At 35.7% G+C, this 22,730-nt stretch overlaps 1 protein-coding gene across 11 annotated transcripts in view; it reads left to right on the top strand.

The window, feature by feature from the left end:
• The window catches only part of mtd (TLD domain-containing protein mustard), a 1,649,382-nt gene that overhangs the window by 1,276,272 nt on the left and 350,380 nt on the right, over positions 1–22,730 (top strand). For 9 of the 11 annotated variants that reach the window (XM_069846158.1, XM_069846157.1, XM_069846159.1 and 6 more), the window contains 5 exons: positions 1,020–1,222; positions 3,141–3,331; positions 8,414–9,455; positions 13,642–13,781; positions 16,372–16,611. In XM_069846158.1, the coding sequence (XP_069702259.1) occupies positions 1,020–1,222; positions 3,141–3,331; positions 8,414–9,455; positions 13,642–13,781; positions 16,372–16,611 (1,816 nt within the window). The remainder of the gene's footprint in view (positions 1–1,019; positions 1,223–3,140; positions 3,332–8,413; positions 9,456–13,641; positions 13,782–16,371; positions 16,612–22,730) is intronic. The other 2 variants (XM_069846155.1, XM_069846160.1) reach the window with 1 other exon arrangement.

Genomic DNA, 22,730 nt, shown 5'->3' with positions numbered 1-22,730 from the left:
AAAACATCTCTATGGTTTTTATTTTTACCGCAAAACATCTCTGTGGTTTTTATTTTTATCGCAAAACATCTCTATGGTTTTTATTTTTATCGCAAAACATCTCTATGGTTTTTATTTTTATAACATCTCTAGGGTTTTTATTTTTATCGCAAAACATCTCTATGGTTTTTATTTTTTATCACAAAACATCTCTATGGTTTTTATTTTTACCGCAAAACATCTATGGTTTTTATTTTTATCGCAAAACATCTCTGTGGTTTTTATTTTTGTCGCAAAACATCTCTGTGGTTTTTATTTTTATCGCAAAACATCTCTATGGTTTTTATTTTTATCGCAAAACATCTCTATGGTTTTTATTTTTTATCACAAAACATCTCTATGTTTTTTATTTTTACCGCAAAACATCTATGGTTTTTATTTTTATCGCAAAACATCTCCATGGTTTTTATTTTTATCGCAAAACATCTCTATGGTTTTTATTTTTATAACATCTCTATGGTTTTTATTTTTATAACATCTCTATGGTTTTTATTTTTATCGCAAAACATCTCTATGGTTTTTATTTTTTATCACAAAACATCTCTATGGTTTTTATTTTTTATCACAAAACATCTCTATGGTTTTTATTTTTATCGCAAAACATCTCTATGGTTTTTATTTTTATCACAAAACATCTCTATGGTTTTTATTTTTATCGCAAAACATCTCTGTGGTTTTTATTTTTATCGCAAAACATCTCTATGGTTTTTATTTTTATCGCAAAACATCTCTGTGGTTTTTATTTTTATCGCAAAACATCTCTATGGTTTTTATTTTTATTGTATCGCACAGCAGTTCCGTGGTTTTTATTTTTAATAATTAATAATAATTTTTTATTTATCTATTCTCAAGATCTAACTTATGCACTACTGTTATTATTCCCCTTCCACATTTACAATTGATTATTTCAGCATCAAGGACCGATATTGGAACTCATCACCGTCAAAGTACGCTTGTTAATGTTACCGTCGTTGTTTCAGATATACTGGACAACTTACGGCCTGTGTCACCCAAACCATTACTACCAGGACATATTGAGCGTGTAACCACACCATTATCACCTTTGACGTCACATACCGGTGCTGCTGCTTCTAGTGGCGATGTTGATGATAGATTATCATCGGAACAACGCCACTGTGAAAGATTCCTTAAAATTAATGTTCGACACATCACTGATGGACAGGTAAAATGTCACAAACGTTATAATATTTCATTCTTTTGACGTTTTCATAAATATCTAAACTTCTACATGTGTAACATACCATATTGTTTTGATAAGAGAAATTGATTGCTGTGTGTTATCTTGTGCAATAGCATATCTCTTGTTTCAAAGTTACCACTTGCTAAACTGGTAATATGCAGCGTTAGAGTTCTGTATTACTGTTGTGTACAAGTTTAACTGGTTGGAATACAACATCGTATTTGTATTTGCCTTTAATGTCAACAACCGCAATAGAAATTATGGTGTTCCTTCACATTTCGATAGGTCACAATATTTACATTTTCCTCCTACTTACTTACAAATGGCTTTTAAGGAACCCGCAGGTTCATTGCCGCCCTCACATAAGCCCACCATCGGCCCCTATCCTGTGCAAGATTAATCCAGTCTCTATCATCATATCCCACCTCCCTCAAATCCATTTTAATATTATCCTCCCATCTACGTACATTTTCCTCTAATCATATTAATATCCCGTAGGTTAACGAAAGCTCTTAATCCTCAATGACAATAAACTGCTATTGATATTGACATTCCTATTAAAATTAAGTCAACCTGTTATAATTTTCCAGTCACAGTACCATTCTCCTTAATATGTCTATCTCTCCCGATAACTTTTTGAATTGAATTGAATTGAAAGAGAAATTTAAAAGGTACGCAAAACGCGTTCTTGCAAGGGGTTCGGGGCTGAAAGAATCTAAATATGTGAGCTCCAAGCCAGTTGGCCACTTGTCTCGCTCTGGGTTACGTTGCTCCACTGAAGGAGCTCTAGAAAATTTTGAAGGGGAAAAACCGAAAATGGACGTAACCTCTTAGGTAACACATACGCGAGGGGATGGAAATGTGATCAAATTGATCACGGGATGGGACGAGGAAAAATGACTGGTGTAAATCTGCACATTGAAAGTAACTGTGTCATTTCGCAGTGCACGAGGAGTCGAGAAGACTCGTTTGTTTGCCACTAGGATGGCAGGATTAATCTTGCATATTGAAAGGTAGCTTTACCTTTTCGCAATGCAAGTGGAGCCCTATAACTTCATCTCAATATATCGTTACTCCTCACAGTTAGAATTCTGCTAATGTACATTTTTATATTCTGTTCACTCCAAGATAACTACAGAGCAATCCATATAAACGTTTACAATTTTAATGAGTTATAATGTCCCTCTGGAAGCTAGTATAAACTTGAAATTGAGTTTAATGATCTCAGTGGCTCTGACAGAATCTATATTGGTGCCCCTACCATCCATTGTCGAGTATTATGACTAATGTTGGCTATTACAGTAGTAATTACCGTAGTTCATAGTCTCTAGTTTTTGCAATCATAACACGAACATGCAGTTCTCAATTCGGCAGCGTGTTTTTATTGGGAGACAAACTCCTTGATTTAAACGCAACAATCACTTCGAAGAGAATTCAATGTGTGGAATGTTCCAACCGGGCCAACAATTTTATCAATGGCAAGAAAGCTGGAGTCAACTGACTTGCTCCTCAGCGAGAGTAGAAAAAACAGATCTGCAGTGAGTCAGGATTGTGTTGATAATGTTGGAGGACGTTTAGTGAACTCACCAGAGAAATCATTGCGCCATGATTAGTTTTGATTTTGATTGCAGCATAATTTGGTGTACATGTGATAAGTTATTTTAACTGAAAATGAAATACATATTAATTTCATGATTACGAACATATCTGAACAAATACGAAAATATGAATTGTAAAATATTAAATAAATTGTAATGTTAAGTCTGTGATGTAGCAAGGAAAACTTTTTAAATGTAGTACGTATTACATGTAATGGTCTTAAAGTAGTAAAGAACAACACTCTGTTTCTTCTTGCTACAGTAGTTGTGTTGTTGAATAATGAATTTATTCATTTGCGCAGGGCGTTGTAGGCGGAGTGCTGCTGGTGACACCCAATGCCGTCATGTTTGACCCCAATGTATCGGATCCTCTAGTTATTGAACATGGACCAGAATCATATGGAGTTATTGCTCCAATGGAGTTCGTTGTAAATGCTGCCATCTACTACGATATAGCCCATATGAGAGTGGGCCATACATCTGATATTCAAAGGTAAAAAAAAAAAAAGTTAATACACTGGTATATGAATATATTTCCAAGGTAAAAAAAAAGTTAATATATAAATATTTTGTTGTAACACTAATAAGTAAAAATTCAGATTTAATTGTAGACATACTTTCCCTAGGACTGCCATGTTATTTCCTCAAGATAGACACTTTCTGCAACAGGTTGCACAAATGAAATGTTGTTGTTGTTCTTTTCTAATGCCAGGTGTTTGGCAATAAAGTCATTTGACCTCTTGCACTCCAATATTTTTCAAAGATATTATCATGGCCAGCCACCGAAACGCAGATTTTGAGGTGTTCCGAATCCATTTCTTGGTTTGAGTTGCACAATGGGCAGTTAGGGGACTGATATATTCCAATTCTATGCAGGTGTTTGGCCAAAAAATCATGGCCTGTTGCCAATCTAAATGCAGCTACAGACGATTTTCGTGGTAAATCGGGAATTAACTGTGGATTATGATGCAGAGAGTTCCATTTTTTCCCTTGAGATTGTGCTATCAAATTTTGTTTGTTGAAGCCTAAGTATGTAGATTTAATAAATCTTTTCACAGAATAATACGTAGATTTAGTAACAGGTCTGTAAGTAGCAGTGCTGCCCTTCTTTGCTAAAGCATCCGCATTCTCGTTTCCCAGGACTCCACAATGGGATGGTATCCATTGGAATACAATTCTTTTATTGAGTGATATTAATTGAGAGAGCATTTTAGTTATTTCTGCTGTTTGAGATGAAGGTGTGTGTTTAACAAATGAAATGTATAGTTAGATATCGAATAAGAATGGACATTACTAGAACCTAGATGTTTGGCGAAATGCCTTTTATTTTTGGCATTCTATTTAATTAAATAAATATGATACATATTTCACCCAAAATATTTGGTCATCCTGGTCCTTAACATTTCTGTATTCGGGCCTGCAGTCCCTTTCTTACACTATTTACAGACATTAGAGACTGAGCGCATGCTCTGGATTCGTCCAGTGAGTGATATTATTCGGCTGGTTCGCACTGATTCGGGTCGAACCGATTGTTAAATTATTTCTAGGTAATATTTGCAATGACCATGGACTTATACCGTATTCGTTTAACATAGGTACACATGAGAGAACTGGTTGTTAAACTTCTTGAATATCACCACTGGATTCGTCTTTACTTGTTTCTTCATTTTCACTTATTACTCTCTAGAATTCATATCACTTGCTATCGTACTATTCCCATCTTACTCTAATTCTCACATTCTCCTAACAACTGCCATCACTATTAGATTCAGTTCCTATCTGACTCCCCCTTTTTACTTTAATTAACGATTTAATTTCTTCTTGCAAATTAAGCCTAATTAATTTATTCTATTTTGATCTTATTTAAATGTCGAAAACACATACATATGGAGACTTGTTGCAGGAAATACGGGTCATTTTTTTGTATATTATTAATATTAACTGAAGTCGACCTAGTTGGCGAGTTGGTATAACGCTGGCCTTCTATGTCCAAGGTTGCGGGTTCGATCCCGGGCCAGGTCGATGGCATTTAAGTGTGCTTAAATGCGACAGGCTCATGTCAGTAGATTTACGGGCATGTAAAAGAACTCCTGCGGGACAAAATTCCGGCACATCTGGCGACATTGATATAAGCTCTGCAGGTGCGAGCGTCGTTAAATAAAACATAACATTTAATATTAACTGAAGCTAACACTTTCGAGACCAACAAGTATAATAACCTTTAAAATTCACGCCATAGGAACAGCTGACTTAACTTTATTTAAGAACTTCATTCTTAGGTCTATTGCACTTATAAAAACAACTCCGTATACCAGTACTTCAGAAAATATATCTGTGGTTATAATTTGAAAGCTCCCTATCCCCTGTTTCTTTTCTTTTTTCATTTATCACTTCCTAATTCCTTCTATCATACTCTTTAATTCATTATCATATGCATTAATCCTTCTTTGAAACATGGTGATCTGTTATTGTTACTCATTCACTTATTTCCGTCTTTTCACTATATAGACACCTCCCACTGAAACACCATTTTCTTAGATTGTATACTACAGGCTTTTCTTTACTATTAGTACAGGGTCTTCACTCAGCGAGTTCCCCGGCACTAGCACGGAAGCGGGATGCGGGAGATAACCAACACTCTCCGGGAAATTTCATGCGTGTTTGATGCTATAAGCACCTACCATCAGTGGCGTGTGGTGATAAATAATCCTGGTGGTGCACAAATATTTATTGTGATTATGATTATGATTATTATTATTATTATTATTATTGCCAAACTTTCAGAACGGCCCCGAGGTTCACTCAGCCTCCTATAAAATTGAGTACCGGGTCTTTCCCGGGGGTAAAAGGCGGTCAGAGCGTGGTGCCGACCACACCACCTCATTCTAGTGCCGAGGTCATGGAAAGCATGGGGCTCTACCTCCATGCCCCCCAAGTGCCTTCATGGCATGTTACGGGGATACCTTTACCTTTTATTATTATTATTATTATTATTGATACTATTACATAACTATTAACATATGTTACGTAGGTATAGATTTACATAATTTTGTTAGTCAAGAAATTGCAGTTAATCAGTTTCCTAGGTAGGTCCAGTAATAGCGAAGTAAAGTGTTCCATTTCTATTGCAGCACACCGTAAATAATATTGTTTTCGCTATATTGCGTTTTATAACACAGTTCACACGTTCACAAGCATTCGATACGTGTGTCGTCTCATCAGCCTTAACTGCTAAAAAGTCAGCAGCTTCTTTATTTCTTTGAAATCTCATCATGGCATACATCAAAATGGCTTGAAGGACTTCGTTCTGTATAGTGTTTGATGTGCTCTTAAACACTGTTCCTCTTTCCAAATGTTCCTTAAGAGTGCATCTAATTCAGAACTGAAATTGATGAGGCCAAGAAAAATACTAGCGTTTAAAGATGACTTCCGTCTTCGTGACCTCTTAAAGCCAACTCAAAGCTCCACAAAACCGTACGCACATATCTGTGCTTGGTAGCTTTATCATTGTGAAGTTCAACAATCCAATTTAATCTAATTGCGTCTATATGTTTGTTTGACCCAACACTGCTAATTTAACATTATTGTTGATGTGTACAGCTAAAGAATAGTGTTTTTTTAATTCCTTCATTCATGCGCTTCAAATCAATCATATCTGCAGAACGATAATCAAAATTATTTAGTTACTATGCAAAGTCCTAAATTCAAACAGAAAAATAAATGAAATTCATAAAACGTACTTATTTTTGTCAATAAATGTTCGCCGTCGAACAACAGGCAAGGAAAACAAAATACAGCATCTTTTATATTGCAGCCGCATATTGCATTTTTCTTAAGTCCGAATGTTGAATTTTCTAGTCACTTCTCTATTACTGTTCTTCGTCACTTATAATTTTAATTCATGTGTAGGTCTACCCATCTTCTTCATTTTGATCTTTTCGTGTAAAGGTCTTATAGAAAATTACACATTTAACAGATTTTGCACACTATTCATTGTAGCATTTATGATGGGACGAGCTTGAGAACACATCTGAAAGTGCTCCTAACCCCTCCTACGCTCACTGTAAACCTACCTACCATGCTCCAAAGCCTGCCAGTGAAACAGTACTACTGCGCATGCTCGAATGGAGCAGTGTGCCGCAAGTGTCTAGCGGTAAACATAAGTCCCAGGCGTCAACAAGAACAGTACACGTGCAGTGTTATTTTTACTTAGTATTATAATCAAGAATTATGTCGCTCACATAGTCTACTGCAGCTCATTGATATACATTTAAAAACATGCGTTATTTGAAGAGGTGGTGCACTGCTCCTGTGCTCCTTAAGAGAAATCGCCACTGCCTACCATAGTTTTCGAAGTGTTGTCCCTCGGTGCGAATACAAGCCTGACACCTTGAGAAGAAGTTGTTGGACACTCGCTGTAGCTCCTCCCTCGTAATTTTATAAGGCTTTAATTTCTCCACGAAAATCGTGTGGATTTTCTTGACTCCAATACCTATTGTTTTGACTATTTACACGCCGCCCTCATAACGTGAACCAAGCTTCATCTGTAAAAAATTTAAGTCCTGGATCGAGAGAACCGTCATGAACTGATTGTTGAAACCACCTGCAAAATTCTGTTCTTGCTTGACTGTCTGGAGGTTCTAAATTGTGCACATTCCTAATTTTATAAGGCTTTAATTTTAACAGTTTGGTTGCAGTATGAGCTGCTATTTTAGATATTCCACACTGTGCAGCAAGAAGTCTTAAAGATTTTCTAGGGCTAGCCTCTAACCGAGCACCGATTTCGTCTAATTTCTCCTCTGTTAGAATACGGCGTTTTTTTTTTTTTTTTTTTTATCAAGGTTTCTTATTTAGTACAGACCCTGTTTCGCGAAATTTCTTAGCAATTTTATAAATTGTACGTTTACTTGGAGGATGAACTCCTGGAAACTGTCTTACAAATTTGTGACGACATCTTCTCAAAGATGAATATTTCACAAATGCATTATTTATAAATACCCTTTGTGGGACTGTAAACGCCATGTAACATCACATTCCTACCGGTAATCGAACCTGAATCCGCAGAAAAGATATCAATTGAGCCACAGCAGAAGACAGTGTCGAATTACAAAGCACGCACACACGATATTTCACGTTACCCGAACTGTATTGAAGACACCAATTATAAATTTACACTGCACTGAAAAAGCACGCACACACGATATTTCACGTTAAGCGATCTGTAATGAAGAGACGGACTGACGCATATCGAAGCGAGTGAGTCACCGCCTCAAGACGACCAATAAGGTACAGCGAGGTCACGCAGATAAGGCACGTTGTCTTTACGGTATAACATTTTAAGCGTACACTCGGTATTATTCCCTCTACTTGCTGTATTCACATTCTCTATACATCTTCTTCTTTTCACTACCCCTCCATTTTCTCCCATAATCTTCTTTTCTGTACTCATCACTCTTCTTCATCTGCTGACCTTCAAGGTCTCCATTGCCGACATTATAGAAGTCTCTCTTCTGACGTGGCCTTCAGGTGAAGTTATTATTAAATAAATATTGTAAAGAGTTATTTGTTGTTACAGGTCTGACACTCCAAAACCAGAGATCTACCACGCTCGTGGAAGTCGGCACAAATCAGCATCCAGCGGGGACAACCCTCAGAATTCACCAGGCAAAGATTCATTACTAGTCAAGGATGAAACATTCCCTGAATTGGCACGCGCACGCTCGTCTTCCGACAATGACGACGAGAACGAGAGCGTCTGTTCTTGTGGTGCCAGCGGTCGCGAAGGCGATGCTTTCCCCAAAGCTTTCGAGCGTGACCTTGTCACACCGACCAACCTCATGCTTCTCTCCTCATCGGACAACGAAGCTTCAGATAGTCGGAAAGAAGGCAGTAGACAAGTGTCTTTCGAGTCTTCTTGTTCCTCAGTCCAGCATCAGAAGAGTCTATCAGATGGCACAGATGGAATCAATCCAAAACTGGCAGGAGAAGATAAGATGGAGGATGCAGAAGATGACAAGACACCAGTAGACACTTTCCAGATGCTTGAGGAAAGAAGGAGATCTTGCTTAGATCATCATTGGGCAATTCCAAGCATTGATAGATCGTCAGTTGATAAAGAAAATGACGAAGTTATAACAGCTCCTGAAGAAAAGTGTAGCACCTCTAAAGCTAGCGGTATTGGTGACGAGATTGCCGGAGTCGATGAGCTCGATAGACGAGGTCAGCTAGTGAAACTCAGCTGTCATGATTCGGGAATTGACATTAGAGATACCGGTGTGTTAGACTCGATAGGTGCTGGCTCTCATGTCCAACCAGGTCCGCCAGAACCTGAACCTGTTGTCTTACCTCAGACGAAGAAGGTGTTCTCAGATGCAGACATCATCAACGCATCTCCCAACGACTGGGTTCCTCCCAAAACTGTTGCCCAGCTGACGGCTGTCATAGATTCGGTTCCAGCACAGAGTGGTGATGCATATAACAGGAAGAAGACCTCTTCGGTGTCCTTCAGTCTGGACTCAAACGCCGACAGCAGTGGAGAAGGCACTAGCGACGGTAAAGAAGGAGCTGATGAACAAAAATCTGATGACCCAGAAAAGCACGAAAGTCGTAAAAATAAGGTAAGATAGTTGTGTTCGCTTACGATGTGGGAAGGAATTTGCATTCATATCTAATTTTAAGACTATTTTTCCTCTCTAAATCTGTATGTAGCTCAAGTGGCTGGTTGATATGAAACTGCGCATCAGACAAATCTATGCTCTGGTTGACAATACAGATTCATCTGTGAACATGTCGGTGATAATGCAATGGCGATGGAGATTTTCAGAGATATGGTCCCTTCCTACAAGGGTCAATATGCAAAAAAGTCACATGTTTGATAATGTCTACGTTATAAAAATGTCCATTGTTCAAAATATTCTACAGTTACATGTTCCTGGTCTATCAGGTCAAACATACCACTTTAATAAAATGTCCTTTTTCGGAGAAGTCCGTATTCAGTTATGTCAGGTTTTTAAATGTTCTACTTGTTACCTCTTGCTGTCTTCCGTATGTTATTCAGAACCTCCCTCTCTGAGTTTTGGAGGATGCAAATGGTTTTCTGTACCATGTTTTATGACTCTTAAGATTTCCCAAATTTGAATTAGTTGTACATCTCACATTACAGTTCTTCCGATCAAAACATCTCCAATATATTCTTTCACCATTTCGGTTGTCTTGTTGGTAATGGTACAAATTATCGTGGTGTAATAACATTGGTTTGTTATTTTGACTAGAGATAACTTGAGCCATTCTGACATTCTATATTTGAGTTTTACATTCTAAATTTCAGTGCTATGGCATGGTTAAGTGATTATTATTGAAAACATTATTACACGCGATGTAATTAAGTGTTTGGGACATTTAGTTGAAAGACTTTTTAATGGTTTGAACAATTTTATGTGGGACATTAAATATATTAAATATATTGACCTATGGACCTTTCAGCTATGTGGGACATTTTTTTCTTGGTCCTTTTCATTATGTTGACCCTATTATGTGTGAGACATTGAATGTGGGACTATTTGGTTTGGGTCCTTCTTGGTTGGACATTGTTAGTGGGGACATTTTTGATAACCTTTTTCTCTTGGAAGCGTGATGGAGAATACATTTACTTATATATAATATAAAATAATTTATCTCAAGGAAACTTACTTGCAGATGGTATAATTGTGATAACTTTATAAACACTTCTAATACAGTGTTGAATCCAGTGAATGAATGTAGTGCAAGTAAACTAGTACTTAATGTTGTTAAAGCCAGTATACGTATATACGCGAATACTCCGCGCCATCGAATAATCTGCGCACCCTAATTTTAGAAAGGAAAATTTAAAAAAAAGATAAAGAAAATTGGCTGTAATTTGTGTTTTATTTACAAAAAATTAATCCTACATACAATACTGATGTACTCCAAAACTAAATAAAATATCAATTTGTTTTGAGAAACACGTCATAATCTTCACACATTATTGTAGAAGTATCTGGGACTCTGCCTACAATATCAAAATAAAAAATAAAACGAGCGAATTACAATTTTTGTCAATTTAATGTTACTATGTGCAATAAAATATTAAAGTCAATAATTACATGCTCCCTTACTTCTATTCATAATCATTTTCATCGTCATCACTAGCCGAAGAATCATTGTTGTCGTCACCATCTTCCCATAGAGCATCATCCTCAGTTCTGTCAAGTAAATTTGTGATGCTGCAAAACGGTACAGTAACAATCTTATTTCAAACTAGCCATACCCGTGCGCTCCACTGCACCCGTTAGAAATAAATATAAAGTAACTATATATAATTGAAATAGGACATTTGATCCAGGGAACATTCGTGTTTGATAGAAGGATAAATCGTTTATTATGTTACTTAATTTAAATTGAATTAAAAAATTAAAATGCGATCATTTTGATCCAGAGACCACTCATTTGGTCATAAAAATTAGTTTAGGAAATACAGGAAACGAATGTACAGAATAGCCTATCAAGTTTTCTGTGCATAAGAAGCTATTTTAATGTTACCTGTCCTCGATTGACTCAGAAGTTACTGTAATAACATTATAGCATTATGTCCATCTAGAGAAACTACACTTTCCAATGGTGAATTAATAATTAATTATGCAAATCGGTTAATTTAGCTTCCGATATTACTTCATAGAAACGCAGAAACATTATCTGTAGGCTATCTTTCATAGCTTTCGATTGTTGCTGTCCAAGGCCCCTTATAGACGAAGTCATTTGTTTTTTAATTCATTACATGGCCTTAGATGGCAGTTATTTTAATTTTAAAACTCATTTATCTCATTAAATATCAGTCCTATCAACATTTTTGAAGGAATAAAACTTATCGCAAATTAGTTTTAAAGAAACTTTTGTTATGTAACATTTTTCACAAAAATCAATAATAAGCGAGATATTTCGATTTATTTAATTCAGGCCCCCTTATAACCCCCCCTTTTAAATAATTTGTTTTGAATGCCATATGGCCTAAAATCTAAGTTACAACGAACTTAATTTATATTCCAATTTTCATCGAAATCCGTTCAGCCATTATCGCGTGAAAAGGTAACAAACATACAGACAGACAGACAAAAATAAAAAAAAAAGCGATTTTCGGTTTCATGGTGGTTAATTATATATGTTAGGACCAATTATTTTTGGAAAATCAAAAATTACCAGAAAAATTTGGGCTACAGATTTATTATTAGTATAGATACTGCGCACTCAAGTTTTTCTTTACTAAATTCTGGAAAAAAATATGCACATAGTATTCACGTATATACGGTAATTAAATTTAATGACCTAATGCTCAGTTTTCCTACAATATTATATAAAATGAAACTGATCTCAAAGAATCCATGAGAATAAGTTTCTTTTTTTGGAGTTGGGTGATCACTTGAACTGGAAACATACATAGAATAGTCCACACCTGTGGAGTAACGTCTAGTGCGTCTGGCCGCAAAACTAGGTGGCCAGGGTTCGATTCCTGCTTGGGGCTAGTTACCTGGTTAAGGTTTTTTCGGGGTTTTCCCTCAACCCAATACGAGCAAATGCTGGGTAACTATCGGTGCTGGACCCCGGACTCATTTCACCAGCATTATCACTTTCATTTCATTCAGATGCTAAATAACTGAGATGTTGATACAGCATCGTAAAATAACCTACTACATAGAATATACAGTATTACTCTTAAATTGAGCTCTGTCTGTTAGGAATTAATATCCATATATAAACACCCTTAAAATTGCATAGTTTGCTTGCTTTCATTCTATAATGAAATATGAATTAATATTCTGGGGCAACTCCTCTGAAGTAGAACATATTCTTGTATTACAAAAGAAAGCCCTAAGAATGTACAAAGTAAAAAAGATTTTCCAAAATTTAGAAATACGTTCTTTCCTTGATCATGCTTTATACTACATAGATACATAATAATCAGTACATAAATCATATCTCCATCTACCCTCAGTTAGTCTCAGCTGTTATGAAAAAGGAGTTTGTTATTTATGTATTACGGCCTTCTATGCACTGCTTAATTATGTTAAAGCATTGAAGGACCAAGAGAAAAGGTTCAGAATAGAATTAACAAAATTTCTCCACACTCATACCTTTCACTCAGCTGATGAATTATTTTTGCTTGTAAATTAAATTAATCTACTTGCAATGTACCAGTATTGTATACTTTTGTACAGAATGATCACATGAGGTGTGGACAGGAACGACAGAGTTTTCTTGGGTTGTATGTGTAGGATTTCCATGTCTTTATTTATGTTATTGTAGAACCCAAGAACCAAAAACTCAACACACTAGAACAATACGAAATATACAAACACACTAAAACACACCCCGATCAAATTCTCAACACACAGATCAATTTCAGCACACACACACTATTTGACTCCACCTTTCAACACCTTTCAACAATCAAACACACCCACATAACAGGCAGAGAAGTTCGAGATGACGCTGAGATCTAGTAGGCTCTGAGGATGGTGATGAAGCACCGAAACAGCTGTAAGCCGCACAAACTTACATAATTATCACGAGTAAGTCCGCTAGTTAATCAGTTGCTTATATTCAAGTGTTAAAAGTAGTGTACGCAAGATTCAAAATGGACATAATGGGAACTCTGTTGCTCCTGTCCACACATCATCTGATCGCTCTGTATAACTTTTGACTTGCTCCACACCCCCAAACCTACAGTGTTGATGTAAGATCTTGGAATACAATAAGCGAAATGAAAAATGACTGTGTCTTTGTTTCTAGATGTTGAAGCGCCTGTCATACCCATTAGCGTGGATGGAGGGTCTGACCAGTGAGAAGGAAGAAAAGGAGACAATTTCATCAGTGCCGAATTCAGCCGACGGCCAACACCACTCTTCTATGTTTTCTAAGGTTTTCTCAAGGCAAGTCTCTTTTCGTCAGAGGTGATCTTAAAAGATTTCAAAAGTGTAGAATGCCTATGCCATAGTTCTAGATGATGATGTTTTTCAGAGCACATTTCATCTGTCCAGGGTGAATGTTTCGGAGCAAATATGTGGGCCTTAACTTAAAATTACATTAATAGTTTTTGTTATTTAATTGTAAATACTAAAAGCAACATTAATTCTATGTCACTAACTTTCATCCTTTCTAATACAAATGTATACCAAAATTTCTTTAATGAATATCACAGATGGTGCTACAGTAACAATTTATAATACTGCATACGCATGAAATAATAAGAAGGGTTATTTCTATCTTATTCGTGCTGAAAGGGGATGATGTGAATGGTAGTTATGTCGATAATTTAATATTTTTATCTTATGCCTTCTTAAATGCTGCTAAATTTTTCTCTTTCATCGAATCTTTCTAGAGTTTTTATGAAATCATACGTACAGAAATTAACCCTATATTTTTATTTTCTTTTCAAATGACCTAATGTTTGATTAATAAATGTAAAAGTGTTTTATTAATTTAATATCCTTTATTATAAATGAGGCGTAACTGTATGCAGAAAAATTTTGAAATTTTCGAAATTAATTGTTTCGTATATATTTGGTTTTCTGACCTGTTTAACATAGACAATTCTTTATTGATATTGATGTGCTTAGCCTTATTTGCATATACGTTATGAATTGCGCATAATAAATATTTCATTGTTTAAAAAATCATAAAAATAATAAATTACAAATAATATTAAACTATTTTTCAAAACATTAATTTGTCGTTGCTCATTACATAACATTTGCAAATAGTGAGACAAATTTTTTTTTAAATGATATTAATTTTTGCTTCTTAAAATTAATGTTCTAGTATAAATGACAATAAATTTAAAATAATTGTTTCTGTGGAGTATTGGAGTTTAGAAAAGGCCGTTAGGTATAATAGGTGTCGTCTTAAGTGGACATCCCCCTATCTTTGTAATATATCGTTAGTAAAATAAGTTATTTACGTATTTCTTAACGTATACAATATAAAGTACCCGTAAATCTAATTACTGTATCTAAGAATTGCTTCAAATATAAATGCTTCAGTCGACCTGGTTGGCGAGTTGGTATAGCGCTGGCCTTCTATGCCCAAGTTTGCAGGTTCGATCCCGGACCAGGTCGATGGCATTTAAGTGTGCTTATGTCAATAGATTTACTGGCATGTAAAAAAACTTCTGCAGGACAAAATTCCGGCACATCCGGCGACGCTGATATAACCTCTGCAGTTGTGAGCGTCGTTAAATAAAACATAACATTGAACATTTTTAAATGCTTCAAATTGCTTATAAATAGACTTGTGTATCAGTTTAGGTCTATTTATATTTCCAATAACTGAATCTTCTTCTTCTTCTTCTTCTTTTTCTTCCTTTTGCGTTAAGCCTGCAGCTTGTAGCATCCATTCATTATGCTTTGTATGCTTATCTTTTCACCTCAGTTTTGAATGTTCTAAACATCTCTTTCCGTTTGGTTTCCAATCTGTAATCTTTTTTCACTAATCTTTTGTCTTCCATACAGTCTGTTCATAACCGAATAAATTGAATAAATTCACTTTTGTTATTTTATACACATTAGGAAATACATAAATTATAGTCGCGGCGCTGTTATTCCCAGCGTGACTCCTCCCCTTGCTTACGTCTTAGGAAGTCAAGGCTCTATAAAGTCTAGGTAGGTAGTATTGTTCGCCATTTTTGTTCTTTCGTTGCCAAGCTACCAGACGAGGGATCTATTTGCCACACCATTAAATATTATCATGTTGTAGCTCCTGTGATAATAAATGGAACGCACTGTAATTCAGCAAATAATTGAGCGGCAAATAACGTCCTCGTGTCCTTTCTGCAAACGCAAATGAAAGAGCCAAAATGGCGGGCGATTATATTAAGTATTTATCGAGCCTTAGGAAATTCTTAACGTCTTCGTCAGCGAATCACAAGACGCACACGTTTAAATGTAGCCAACCTGCAACGTGATTGGCTGCCGGAAATTAGAGCGACTGGACTATACTTATTTTATTTTTTCTTCATTGTTCTATATACACTTTTAACACTTATATCATCAGTGATTAACTTTATATTTTCTTCACTGTGTTAATATGAGGAAATCACCTGATAACTAGTTTCGAAGTATAGTCTTCGGACTATGAAGAATATCACTTTGAAACTAGTCATTCAGATAATTTCCTCGTATTAACACGGTGAAGAAGATATGAAGTTAATCAGTGACTTATTTTAGTTATGTTACAAAAAGGGGGGATGTCTGCTAAGAACACACCTATATATAAATTCCGAATGCTCTGTAGCAACAAATTTAGGTATTAATATTTTTAAAGGTTATCGACTGCTGTTCGTCCTATTGGATGTTTAATTCCCCTGTGATAAATGATGTTAGGACCAGTTTGTAGTAATTGTTTCAATGTTTGACTGGGATATAATTATGTAATGAGTTTTCCCCGGCTGGTTGGTAGATAGTGATCATGCATTGCTGTGTCCCACCTTTGTCCTATTTGTTGTGACCCTCCATGACCGTGCAGCTCTCCGATCAACCTTGTGAGCGACTTCAGCACGGGCTTGTTCCTGACCAAGACTCCCAGCGAGGAAAGTAGCAAGTCCCCAGGCCCGGGGCCACCACCCCCGACCCCTGCCCCAGATATTGAATCTGCCCCCGATACGCCACCGTTGAAGAGTGAGCCGGGCGCCACCGCTGCTGCAGGGGTGGGGGTTGGTGGCTTCTCCATTTCCGACACGGCTGGAGCCATAATGAGCGGTGTAGGGTAAGCGTGTAATCTCCGTCTGGTGCCCGTTTTTAATTCACGTTGATGTCGTGCTCAAGCTATCTGTTGTGTCTTTGTTAGGTTTGGTTGGGTTGATTTGCTTTAGTTTTGGCATTTGGTTAAAAATATGTGAAGATTTCATTTGCATATGGGACCGATGGTAAAATGAATATCGTGAACCATACAACCACTGCTCACATATTATGTTTCACTGTGTTTGTGTCCGTATTTGCAGTACAACTCTGATTATTGTCTCATACATGGAAGCACAAGTCGTTCCCTTATGCAAGGGTCCACAGTGTTGGAAGTACAGTTTGCGATATTTGCAGCCTGGCTGACCTGAATAGAATTGATGCAAACCAATAAATTATTGTATTACAAATCTGATATATTCTAAAAAGATAATGGAGATGTTGATTTATATTCTTACAAATTTCTGACATTTTTAAAATAGTTGTTTATTATTAGGGATAAAGATAATTTTTCATACATTCTCAAAATGGGTGTTAATTTAATTCGATTATTATGTAACATTGTCTTTAACAGATTCTAAATAACGTGTTCCTCCAAATGTCTGAATTTTGTGGATTGTTTTAACTCATAACAATATTTTTTTATTTTTATTTAAGCCTATTTATTTGGCTATTTTATTTCTGTAAATCCTAATAATGGGACATCGGGAGCAGGATATTATATTCCAAAATATCAAAGTTATTTCATACCCTGTTCATCCTCCTCCAGTCTTGACACTGAATTGCTAGCTATTGATGCTGCTCTTCAGTGTGTTACTCAAATTTCTGAAAAATCTATTTGCATACTTACTGACTCCAAGGGGGCTATATTTAATATAATTAAATATGTACCAAACCTATATGCACATAGAATTATTCCAATTCAGAGTCAACTAAGTAAACTAAAAGAACTCCAAAAAGAAATAACATTTCAGTGGATACCTAGTCATTGTGGTATACCTGGAAACGAGAAAGTCGATAATATTGCAAAACAGGCAACATATTTGCAACCAAGACCTCTTCAAGTGATATCTATATCCAATGGTTTTGCTTCAGTAGAGTCTCATTTTACAAACGTATGGATCAGCAATTGGCTCTCTTCTGACAAAGGAAAAATTTTACAATCTGTACAAAAGAAGCCAAATGACCTGGAAATATACAAAAACTTGCCTAGACATGTTCAAACATTTACCCTCCACAAAACTGACTTCATTTATACACTGACGGATCCTTGATCTCCAGAGAACAAGGTGCCGGTGCAGGTGTTACATGCTGTCTCTTCTCACTTTATAGATCTCTTGGATATGGAACAACAAGTTTTGATGGTGAAATCATTGCAATAAATGAATGTCTCAGGAATCTTCTATGCCACATCAATAAATTTAGGAATGCAGTTATATTGTCAGACTCCAAAGTAGCTATTCTATCAATCGTCTCTAAACACACACCTTCATCTCAAACAGCAGAAATAACTAAAATGCTCTCTCAATTATTGTCACTCAATAAAAGAATTGTATTCTAATGGATACCATCCCATTGTGGAATCCTGGGAAACGAGAATGCGGATGCTTTAGCAAAAAAGGGCAGCACTGCTACTTACAGACCTGTTACTAAATCTACGTATTACTCTGTGAAGAGATTTATTAAATCTACATACTTAGACTTCAACAAACAAAATTTGATAACTCAATCCCAAGGGAAAAAATGGAACTCTCTACATCAAAATCCACAGTTAATTCCCGATTTACCACGAAAATCATCTGTAGCTGCATTTAGATTGGCAACAGGCCATGATTGTTTGGCCAAACACCTGCATAGAATTGGAATATATCAGTCCCCTAACTGCCCATTGTGCAACTCAAACCAAGAAATGGATTCGGAACACCTCAAAATCTGTGCTTCAGTGGCTAGTCATGATAATATCTTTGAAAAATATTGGAGTGCAAGAGGTCAAATGACTTTATTGTGAAATGCCTGGCATTAGAAAACAACAACAACACATTTTTAACAAGAGCCAGAACAGGTCACATTGTCACTCAATTGTACCTACACCGATTTCACATTTCTGATAATCCTACTTGTCTGTGGTGTAATAATCGTGATGAAGATCTGGAACACATTCTTCTATACTGTCCATCCATAAACCGCAAAAGAAGTAAATTAAAATCATCAGTACCAGATGCAGAAGAGACAGCCCTGCAATATATATTGACTACACCCCAACTCTGGCTACTAGCAACAGGCATCTATAATGAACACCGATCAAAATATCCCTCATTTCTCCTGAAAAACAACAACTGAATAGACTACAGTGGACTATAGTGGACTTTGTTGTCAGCAAACAGCTGGATACATTAAGAAGATTGATTTGGTTGCAGTGCATTACAATGTTGAATGATAGCATTGACCTCCAGTCATATAGCTATCACTCACTTATCAACATACAATTTTTATGTACGTGTACATAGGTATATGCACACATACATTTTAAAATTTATTTTAAATGTCTTTTAACTTATTTATTTTCTCATTCGTTTTTCTCTTAATGTCCAAAGGTACGTTCCTAAGGATTTTATTATCACTTCATTTGTAATTTTTTATATTTTGGCTAAAACAATTTCATTACTAAAACTTAGCCATTCCCTTTTCATAAAACTGCGTTCATAACAATATACGAATATATAGAAACTGGTCCACACCTGTGGAGTAGCGGTTAGTGCATCTGGCCGTGAAACCAGGTGGCCCAGGTTCGATTCCGGTTGGGGCAAGTTACCTGGTACAGATTTTTTCTGGGATTTTCCCCTCAATCAAATATGAGCAAATGCTGGATAACTTTCGGTGTTGGGCCCCGGATTCATTTCATTGGCATTATAGCCTTCATCTCATTCAGACGCTAAATAACCTAGATGTTGATAAAGTGTCGTAAAATAACCTACTAAAATAAAAACATAGAAACTGACTCTGAAATCTTCAAAGTATGAGGGACTAAAGTTAAACATAAAATTCTTCTTTTCCCTCCTAATGCCACTAGCTTGCCTTTCGACATTTCTTATCTTCTTTTTTTGTCTTCTAGCAGTGGCTTTTGTGTAAAGATGGTAGATTTTCACAATAACGAAATGCTGTCAAAATAAGTAATTTGATGTTTGAAAGCATGGTAGTATATTACTGTAGCTATTTAATCCGCGATAAAATGCGAAATTGAGTACAACATGTGAAATGTTCGCGTTTCTGCGAAATAAAAGCGAAATTATGTTTTATGAGACATTTTGTGTACGTATATAAAAAACATAGCTAAAGGTTCTGCTACATACAGGTTCTTAAAATTTTTCGAGTAGTTTCTTCACACCTCCATGTTAGCATACTGTAAAGAATGAGTAGCACAGAAATGTGAGATAGGGTGCCTGATCCCTTTTTGTTGATATCTGTACCGCTATCTCGAATTTCCAACTAATCAGTCTGGTATTAGTTGTAGAATATTGGCTGTATATACTTTAGTAGCAGTTGATTGTGATTGAGTAACAAGATGGGTCGAAATAAAATCACACTATTATATTTTGACATATTTCTTACTTTCACAATTTCACTGTAATTTTACATTATTCTTTTACTTATCTATTATTTTCAAGAATTTTAACTTGGAAATGTAGAAAATGCACCTTGTGCCCCTCGTTTCCACCACCCAACTTTCCAGAAAGAATATTCCATCTCAGAACGCTAAAAAATGCTAAATTCTAACATTGTAAGTGCTTGCTAACTTTGATTTTTAAATTGCGAATTTTTTTTTTTTTTATTGTTGAAATCTACCGTCTCCACTTATGTAACCCACTTTTGAAGTTGGGACACCTAAAAGATGGAGTTACGTTACTCCAATATGACAGGATGATTGTATGATTATGTGGTGCCAGGAGAGATCTTAAATCTAAACTTAACCTAATTTTCAGACCATCAATAAACACAGGAATAATTTGCGAGCTCTGATCAGGAATCAAACCCAGGACCTCATGAACTGTAGGCAGAAGCTCTGACCGCTAGATCATGAGATCTTATTTTAAACCGTCTACAACAAATCGGAATACGAATAACATTCAAAATGTTGATTTTGAGCTTAAATTGTGGAAGAATGTTTTTCTGTTCAGTACAAATATGCCGTTCTCTCAAAAGGCATCCAGGCTTGTCGCATTAACTGTCAGCAGGTAGTCCTATGCATAAGGGAATGCTCTGTAGTGTGTTGTTAATGTAAAATCTTAGTTAACTGCCACTTTACAGGATGGGCATGTGTACATGGTTTTAGGGCTATGTTACTATTGATTTTCTTTCCTCAATGAGCTTATTTTTACTTAATACTGATTATCAGGTAAACATTTTTATAAATTTTAAATTCATAATGGGCACAATATTCGTATAAATTGAAATTCCTACTACCAGGAGCCTATTTCACAAAGGTGTAGTGTTGTACATTACAAATTACTGATGAAAGATGGAGTTGTATTTTTCTGTTCCACGAAAGAATTAAAGTGTATTGTACATTACCACTGCTACTTACAGACCTTTTACTAAATCTACGTATTACTCCGTAAAAAGATTGATTAAATCTACATAATTAATTAGACTTCAACCAACAAAATTTGATAACACAATCTCAAGGGAAAAAATGGAATTCTCTGCGTCATAATCCACAGTCAATTCCCGATTTACCACGAAAATCGTCTGTAGCTGCATTTAGATTGGCAACAGACCATGATTGTTTGGCCAAACACCTGTATAGAATTGGAATATATCAGTCCCCTAACTGTCCATTGTGCAACTCAAACCAAGAAATGGATTCGGAACACCTCAAAATCTGTGCTTCAGTGGCTGGTCATGATAATATCTTTGAAAAATATTGGCGTGCAAGAGGCCAAATGACTTTTTTGTCAAACGCCTGGCATTAGAAAACAACAACAACAACATTACAAATTACTGATGAAAGATGTTGTTTTCTAATGCCAGGCATTTGACAAAGTCATTTGACCTCTTGCACTCCAATATTTTTCAAAGATATTGTCATGGTTAACCACTGACGCACAGATTTTGAGATGTTCTGAATCCATTTCTTGATTTGAGTTGCACAATGGACAGTTAGAAAGATGAAAGATGTTAAGATGTTGTAAAGTATGGAGTTGTATCTTTCAGTTTCGTGAAAGAATTAAAGTGTATTGTACATTACCAATGACTCACTACTACTAGTGAAGTCATATCAATAAACATTTTACGTCACAACAATATGAAGCAGCTTGTTATCTTCGTATTTCATTCATTGAATTAGGTTATGTTTCTCTCTTTAATCGTAATGTATTTTAAAGTAGATTATACAGCGAAGATTCGTAGATTCTATGAAGTTCGTAACCCTGCAATGTTATTTATTTTACTTTACTTCTTCAGTAATGAAAAATTTACTTATTATTATGATCATGTTCTTCCGCGATCCCCACGATCCTTGATAGTTTCCCATATTAGCCAACAGATGCCACTAATAACGATCTTCACCTCCAAACTTAATTGTTACGAAATTACAAACATTGCAAAATTATTGAAATGGTCTCAGAGGAGATGAAATTGTTTCTTTTGAAGAAAATAAAAGCAAGAAAAGATATTCTATAGCACATATTTATCAAAACATATCTTAATATTATGAAATAAATATATTTAAATCGCATAAGTACATATATGTATTAGTCTCCTTTCATTGGTAGAGAATACTTCACTAGTAAGTTACAAATACTAGTACTTTTGTGGAACACAATCATGAAACTTGATTGGTAATTTGCAAGTATGGAGTGGTAAAGTACTACTGTAGAAAAGTCTTTTGTGGAACAAACTCTACAATTTTTACTACTTACTAGAGAATTTACTTGTAATGTACAACACCATACCTTTGTAGAATAGGTCCCACTACTATCCTGATTTGAATGTATCTCATCAACGGTATTTTATAGCTGTAAAGCAAGCTAAAAATAGGGGAAAAAGTTTCTCAGAGTTTTTTGGGTAAAAATTACGGATGATTATGGAGTATATATGAAATCTCCATTTACATCTTCGAAAAGTGCAACTACGTGCAATCTTTATAAG

Source organism: Periplaneta americana, chromosome 14, assembly GCF_040183065.1.
Source record: "Periplaneta americana isolate PAMFEO1 chromosome 14, P.americana_PAMFEO1_priV1, whole genome shotgun sequence".
Lineage (NCBI taxonomy): Eukaryota > Metazoa > Arthropoda > Insecta > Blattodea > Blattidae > Periplaneta > Periplaneta americana.
The sequence above is the reverse complement of the archived record's forward strand: the minus strand, read 5'-3'. Positions and strand labels throughout refer to the sequence as shown.